Source organism: Zonotrichia leucophrys, chromosome 5, assembly GCF_028769735.1.
Source record: "Zonotrichia leucophrys gambelii isolate GWCS_2022_RI chromosome 5, RI_Zleu_2.0, whole genome shotgun sequence".
In the NCBI taxonomy this organism is placed as follows: Eukaryota; Metazoa; Chordata; class Aves; order Passeriformes; family Passerellidae; genus Zonotrichia; species Zonotrichia leucophrys.
Window position 1 is genome coordinate 12,708,004 of NC_088175.1, and position 8,304 is coordinate 12,716,307.

At 40.1% G+C, this 8,304-nt stretch overlaps 1 protein-coding gene across 3 annotated transcripts in view; it reads left to right on the forward strand.

Moving 5' to 3' along the window:
- Positions 1-8,182, forward strand: part of EML5 (EMAP like 5) — a 97,901-nt gene extending 89,719 nt beyond the window's left edge. For all 3 annotated transcript variants that reach the window (XM_064713438.1, XM_064713439.1, XM_064713440.1), the window contains one exon: positions 322-8,182. In XM_064713438.1, coding sequence (XP_064569508.1) covers positions 322-358 — 37 coding nt within the window. In that variant the 3' untranslated portion in view covers positions 359-8,182. The remainder of the gene's footprint in view (positions 1-321) is intronic.
- The last annotated feature ends 122 nt before the right edge of the window (positions 8,183-8,304 follow it).

The window sequence follows — 8,304 nt, forward strand, 5'->3', positions numbered from 1 at the left end:
GTGGGTGTTGGTGCCACGGCTGCCACAATCTGCTCAGCCCTGCCCATGGACAGTCCCCAGCAGTGCAAAGCTGAATTCAGCCTTCAGCCTTTTGTCCATGTGCTTGCTTTCCTATTCCTACATAGAGAGAAACATATTTGTGACAAAATAAATATCCCAAATGTTAATGTGAACAGCTAATATTTAACAACTTAAAATGTTCACGTGAATATTCAGAACATCATACTTTTAATGGGAATTTCTTTTGGCTGTGTCAGCCATTTCTTTTAACAACACTGTAGTCTTCTGTATCTCACATTTAATATCTTTTTGAAAACACAGCTTATTTGTTTGGAAGTGTGTGCATATGCCTCATTGAGAGAGACATGGAGACTTGCAAAGAGGAAACTGCATGAAGTACCAGGCATGAAACACCCAGGATTGCAATGCGACATTCTGCTGTGCCCTGCATGCGTAAGAAACGACCCGAGACACAGAGCAGTCTGTCTCTGACAGACGGGACCTGGAGTCTGCCAGAAGGATGGACACACTGAGGCTGCTAGTTTTGCTTCAGTGTCAGAAAATCTGGGTTTGTATTCCACTCACTGCCAGATGTTGAAAACAAAATATGTGGATGAAAGGAAAAAGTGAATTGTTAATCAATGTACAGTTTCACAGCAAGTTCTTGGGGTTTTAATCAAGAGATGCTATTTCTGACCTAGTGCTGTACATTGATCTATTTTCAGCATGAATGTTTTTCCTTTAAGTTTTGAGATCTAAATAGCATAGATAAAAAGAGTATTCCATATTTTATTACAGAGAGAGACCATATATTAACTCTTAAATATATAGTATTTTAATAAATGCTTAATTATTATAATAGAAATTATATTTCTATGGCTGGTCAAAGGGAAACATCATATCTGATGAAGCAGAAAATAATAGAGTTGATTCCTTGTGACTGAAATATTTCTGTATTTAGAGGCCTGGGTCACAGTCATGTCTGGTGAAAGCCATTGGATATGCATGATCTTCATGGCTAATTTAGTGTTTTTGTTGCACTTAAACATTAAATTAGTTCTATGAGCAAAAATAGATTTGCTCACTTTGCGAGTGCCTTGCCCACTACCTAAAAGTCTAACTCCAATTTTTGCCTTGTGAATAAAAGTATTCTCAGTGGAAGAGAGATTATTGCTGTGTTACTTGACTGGGCTGTGAGCCTCTCTGCTGGAAATGAGGACCAGGGTGAGGATTTTGTAGTCTTCTTGTCGATAAAGTTTGGGATGTCAGCAGTGGCAAAAATAGAATTTCAGAGCAATATGAATTGATTTTATTTTCTCAGCATCATAAGGGAGATTCAGAGAGAACTTTCTGAGCATTATATTTTATACATTTGAACTTTTAATAGAGTTGGGACTAGCTGGGAGATGTCTCTATTCAGATTTCTCTTCTGACTGTGAAAATGTCCAATCATCTGCTTCTTTGAATGGACCTGCTGTCACCTCGAGCATTTATTCTATCCTGCAACATAACTGAGATTCTAAGTTGGAAAAACATTTCAGTGATAATAAATTCCTGAACAAAGCTGTGTTTTGGTACAAGTGAGGAAGGTTTCATCAGCTGTTTGTCTAAATCATGCCATAGAGAAACATTACAGATTAATTTTCATGCAATATAGCAGGGATCAAAAATCACTAATTATCAGCACTGCTTCCATTGTGGCATTCTGCTGTGCACAGAAAGCTAACTTTCTGTGTAAGCCAGCATTGCTTTGACAGTGGCACTTGTTTAGGTCAGTCAAGAGGCTTTGGTGTTTTTTCATCTCTTGCATTTTCTTATGCCAGATGAAAAAGAATTAAACCTCATTTCTTCTTGTAATCATCTTGTGTGCGTGTTGGTTACAGAAGGAATGGGAGGGCTTGCAGGTAGAAGAGAAGGAGGAGAAAAGTTACAGAGCCAAACTTTTGTGCTCTCCTTGTTATGTGCTATACAAAACTAGTTACCCAACTGTCTTAGCTAATATATTTTATATATCAATCTATAGTGAGTATTTATTTTAAAGAAGTTGATGAACTAAACAGTTATCAGGTTTCTCAGCATGCTGGTTCTTAGCAAAGTCTTGCCAGTCATGCAGCTGCTATTCAACAGGAGCAAAAACTCTGAGGATTTGGTCATGAGTGTACAGGGAGATTTTGGCAGTAATGTTTTTGAGTTTAGGGGAATTGCATATGAGAATTGTGATTAGACCTGATGTGTCTCATAACCTTGTTTCCTGTCTGTCTGTTGTATGTGAAAATTAGTCTCTGGTGTTTATATCTTCTCTTTACTAGGGAAATGGTTTGCAGTGTGCTCTTTTATGGCTGTGATTCTATCCCTTATTAAACACATCTGTGCAGGACTTTCGCACCTAAAGTAAGATTTGTCCTGCCTCTATTTTCAAGTTGCCTTTTGTTGGATCAAGATGGATGACTTTCAAGAGCTCACTCATAGTCTGTCCTACTCAGACTGCCAGATCAAAGTTCATATTTTTCTGTCTCTGAGTTTTCCCCACAAAACCCTAGGCTCTGCGAGCTCTTCTGTAGGCCTTCCCCCAGTGAAGGAGGTGTGTGGATCAAGTGGGTTTGTTCCTCCAATCCCTGTCACTGATCCTCTTCTCCTCCCACCCCCTATGCCCTTCATGAATGCTGTGCCTCTCCACTGATAATTTGTCCATTGGTGCTTTTCCCCTGAGGAATCCCAAAGGCCACACCAGAGCTGCAGATGAGCAGAAAGGGTGGGAGGGACTGGGCTGAGGGCTGCAGCCTCCAGGTCTCCCTGCTTCACTCTCCTCCAAACCTCACCGCTGCTCTAAAGGGCTGGCACGGGAGCTGGAAGCTGAGGACCTCTTTAAAAACTGAACTGCCAGCATTGTTCCTCCTGCAGCCTGCATTGGTAGCCAGTGTTTTCCCTGGTGAAACTGCTCTGTGGTTTGCCAGGTAAAAATGGGGGCAGCCAGCTGGGAATGGTCACAAATGCTGAGGAGAGTGAGCAGAGCCTCAGTCGCAGTTTGGAGCATAATGTAGCTGTGATTCTCTGCTGAAGGGAAGGGCTGGCTGTCAGCATGGCCCAAGCTGGCAGCTTTGTGGTGTTTTTGGTCTTTTTGTCTGTGATGGTGCTTGCTACTGTGCCTCATTTGCTGTTTACATTAAATGCTACTGTAGTAACTCGCTAATTGTTGCCACCCGTGCTTGAAGCATGTGTACATGGGGACAGGCACTGGAGCTCGAGGCTGGATGCTCCACTGAGAAGTCATAGGAGGACAGAACCCTGTAGGATAGGTCAGGGAAGAAGCTGGAATGTGGAGGCACCAGTGACTGCCTTTCATGTGGAAGCATCAGAGAGAACTGAGAGCAGGAGGGCTTTGCCTGAAGCTGGAGAAAACCTCTTCTGCACCAGGGAAGGGGAAGCAAAAGGTCTTTGTATAATTTAATAACTTACAGTGGATGATTTTTTACTGTAGCTTGTCTTTTTGGTTAGTAGCAAACGTACATCTTTGGGATCTTTAGTCAGCAATATTTTTGGTAATAAAAGAAATTAACTGGCTAACTGAGTAAAAATAACATTTCAGTTAATAAAATAATTATTCACTTAGAGCTAATAAACATAATTAGAAAAAAAAAAAGAGAATAAGGAAAATCCAGCTCCTAGGAGCAAAGAAATATAAAAAATAAACACATTTAGAACTGAAAGTTGCCATAGTGCAATCAGGTTAATGCTAACCTGCACTTGTGCCATCAGAAAGCAGGTCCAGCAGGTGGAACATCTCCTCAGTCTAAAACAAGACCAAAACAAAGGACTTCAGTACCAGGAGCAGGAGTTGGATAGCATTCAGGAGTGGCTTAGTTTAAAACCATGATCCAGTTCTCTCAGCTGCTGCCTGAAGCACCTGAGCCCACAGTTTGAGCTGAAGGAAAGTTTGCCAAGAGCCCCAGCACCCCTGAGCCGCCCTGAGCATGGCCATGCACCCCTCCCCTGCCTTGGGGTCCCACCCAGCCAGGGCTGGATGTGCTGGGCAAGGTGTAAGAGTGTCACAGCAAAGGATCTTGGCTTCGAATACAGCATTTAATTGGGCAAGGTGGCACATTCCCTGTTTCATTGTCAGTGTCAGTGACCAGCCTTAATCCTGAAAGTGTTTTTTTTTTTTAATAATTCTGTTAACATAAGCTATAGAGAAGTCATCTTGTCAATGTTTTGGACAAAGAGGAGCATCCTGTAGACCCTACAGAAGGGGAAGTAAGACTGCAAGTCACAAAATGAATTGCCACATCAGTGATGTAACACCCCTAGTTGCATTGCATTTGTGTGCTTTTTTGTTCTGAGTGGGTTTTTTATGCTTCCTTGCAACTGGCTCTGTTTTTCTAAAATTTTTAGCAGCATTTGATTTCTCCTCATGTGGATAGGTCCATGTGCTTGCCAAAGCCTGCTGTCATTCTTCATGCCATTCACTGTTGGGTGATTACACCAAGCCCATTTATTTTGTTGGTCCTTCCTTCTGCTCTTCACTTAGCTTTGACTTCAGACTTAAACTCTAGATATCTCCTTTTAGAAATACAAACAGAATAGTTTTAGGTGTCTAATATGCATAAAAGCCACAATAAGCTTCCTTGCCAAAATCATTTGCATCTAAGAAGTATTAGATGGTTTTCTCAGTTATTTGATGCTAGAACAGGTGAACAATCACCATACTTTTCTCAGTTTACTATCAGTAAACCTGTCACAACCTTGATACCTTGATCTGGTTTTTTGGTTAAGTGTGAAATCAGCAATCCAACTCATTCACTACTTCTTTGAAAAGGAAGTGGAAAAAAGCACGGAATGTGTGTTCTCTTCTCCACCCTTCTGTTTAAAACAAAACAACAATAGGCAAAAGGTCTTAGCATGACGACAGTCGGAAATTCTTCTAATTTCCATAATGCTTATAATTTCCTCTGCTTTTGGGAATTATGGAATATAGGGTGGAAGAAGCAGTAACAGGAAACCAGCAAGCAAACATGGAGAAAAGGCAGAAGAAAGGAAAGCAGAGAAAGGAACACTCAAAAATAGGCAAAGGCAAAAGACGGAAGAAGTGACATAGGTGGTGGTGAGTGGCAAACATCTTGTTTCAGGTGGGAAGCATCCAGTGGCTGCTTGGGAAGTGTAAGGGCTGGAGAGCAGCAGAGTGCTCAGGAAAAGGCTGCAGGGAGTTTTGGTTGCTCTGTTTTTGGGAAGATGCAGCCACTCCCACTCCCTTACCTGTGGGATGCCTGTTCAGAGCTGAGGTGCAGCAGCAAAGCACGAGTTACCCACAGCTGCAGTGGATACAGTGGAACAAAGAAAGTGCTGTAAAGACAGAAGTGCTCTGTAGTACTGAGAGCTCAGGCAAAAGAGTTGAAGGATGTATTTTAAAAGGCTACTTATCTTTCTACCTAAACCAAACCTGGATTGTTTTAATAGGCCTCTTCTGGAAATGTTATTCAAACAAAAAATATTAAACCAAAGAAACATTATACTTCAGAAAACTCTTCTTAACCAAGCTGTTGCAATTACTGCCTCTCATTTCTTTCCTATTCAGCAGTTCTTGATTCAGTTCCCAGGCATTCACAACATTTCAGATGACAGACATGAAAGCTGTGGGCTCTACATTTAACTCAAGGAGTGACAGCACGGAGGAATCTGCAGAGGGTGGTTCAGATCCTACCTGAGCCAAATTTTCCTTCAGTGGTTCCATGCCATGGGCATTCAAATATAGAGGTAGTCAGGTGAATGTAATTAGACCCAACAAATACATCTGAGTAAATAAATCAGTATATATCAGAGAAATAAATCAGTACAAAGTTTTTTATTTTATCCCATAGTAAACCATTATTAAAAAGGGAAATGATTATGGTAACTTTCATGGAAAAATCCAAGCCCATTATAGGTGCTGGTTAGACAACTGGGCTTATAGCAACTCTTTGTAAGAAACACAAAATTTGTGCATGAATAGTAGGACTGATCCTTCTCCACTTGCAAGAGGGCAGTTGTGTTTGGGACATGAGAGGCAGGATGTTCCTATTGCTTGGTATGTTTGGGTTTCTCTTCCAGAAGCCATCGTAGGTGTTTCCTTTGTTTCTATTGCTGTTTGTGGGATACCTTCAAGACCCTACAAAGTGATTTTGCCCTTTGCAGCACATATCTTGCCTAGTTTGGGCAGTGATGTCATGTGAGAGCTTATTGAAAAACAGAAAGAAACCAAAACCTCAAATGTTTTTTGTTTTATAATGCTATCCCCCAAAGTATTGTCATGTTGCAGTGATGTGATCTGTATGACTCGCACTGTTTGTAAAGGAAAGCAGCTTGTATCCACCTAACTACTAAGTGGCACCCACATAATGGGTGTGTGAAACCAGAGGATTAAGGCCAGTTGTGCTTTAGCAGTTCTCTAAGATGAAGGGACAATTGCCACTGTCCCATTGTGTGTGGTGCTCATAAAGCTGGTGCTGCCTCCAGCTGCTCTCAGTGGGGCTGAGGAAGAAGATGAGGTCGTAAGAATAAAATGTAAATTGTTTTAACTAAGCATTGCATTGGTGGGTTCTGAAAAAGGGCTGTAGTAGAGGGGTATTTTAGTTTCAGTCCTCTGCAGGATTGTAAGCCTTTAGGGTAAAAAAGGACATGTTTATGTAATATCCTCCATTATTCCTTCACTAGCTTTGGCTCTTACTACTCTGCCTCCTTCCCACAGAAGCCCCTGTCCCAGCTCCCCCCTCCCAGCCACCAAATAAGTTTAATTTTCCAATGTAGTGGCTGAGAAGGCCAACTTTAACCACAGGTTTGCTGGTGGTCATTTGTAATGACTAAAGCCAATCCTGAGCATTCTGTTGCTGAAAATTAATTTTCTATTAACTTAATTGCAAATTCTTGAGACGGGGGAGAAGGGGGAATCCACTGGATCCATTCCATGGATCTCTCCATGCAATGGAGCTGGAAGTGGTACTGCCATAACACCATGATTTTTTCAACCACCAGTTGCACCCAGGACATGTGTGACACTGTTTTCTTTTGGAATCCAGTAAATATCATTTCTAAAGGAACTCCAGGCATGAACACAGACACACATTGCATGAAATAAAAATGGTTTCCTGTACTTTTGTGAAATGTTGGTGCTGTTGGGTAGTACTTCACACATTTCTGGTCTGTTTTTCCTTTTCTTGCTACTATGTACCCTGGTGTTGTGGTTTCAGGTGCAAAATAGATTGATTTTTTTTTTAAAAGCAGTATCTGGTAATTAGCTTAATTTCTGCTTTTTAGTTCAGTTATAGGTATACAGAATAAAGTAATGGAAAAGCTGCATTACTGATTTGTGAAGCAAGCTAAAGCATTTTTAATGTAAAATTCCATATTAGAATACACTCCAGCCCAAAATGATAACTTGAAAATGTAACAAACTAAGTAAATGCATTAGAACCATTTAATTATTTTAAAAATGCAGGTTTAGCTTTGTAGCTTGGTTTGTTCAGTTTTTAGCAGAGGAAAAGCTTTTCTCACACTGAACACTGTGGGTTGGTGACAGCCCAGCACAGCAGTGGAAATGCAGCAATGGAGATGGTCCTGGTCTTCTGCTGTCCTTACAAATTCTTGTCTCCTCATCTCACATGGAAAATAGCTTCATGGTGGCAGCTATTTCTGCAAGGGACAGCTTAGGAAGGCATTGGGAAATTCTGTAGAAAAATAATGTTCTTTGCAGTCTTTCATCTGGAAACCCATTCCAGCAGTGCTCTGTGCAACACCAGAGCACATCCTCTCCTCTCCAGCCCCCTGTCAGGTCACCTCACAAAAATATTTTACTGTAGTTCTTTAAGCTTAAAATGCAGTTGTCTGTTCAGATTTGTTGTTTCATTATGGAGTGTGTCAGATAATCCCTCTTGCTTTAACAAGAAAAAAAAAGAAAAAAAGGTATTTTAAAGTAGTCCAAAGGTATGGTCATATATTATATGGATCATGGGTTTAAGTGTACTCCATTTTGGTTTCCACCATGAACATCTAATTCCTGTAACAATGTTGTATGTTTATTTAAAGTATATATATATATATAAATATATATATATAAATTAAATGTCAGATTTTTGCATTAATTAAGATTTTTTAAAATTTGAATATGAACTTTGAGTACTTTATTTAAAAAAAATTAAAAATACTTTTCCTGGAGTGTTAAGTTTCGGAATTCAATACTATATTTGTCAAATTTAAGTTTAAAATATGTAGCTATCATTGTTTTCTGATATTGAATGTAAATATTTGTAAAAAGAAATTCTTTTGTATATTTTTGTG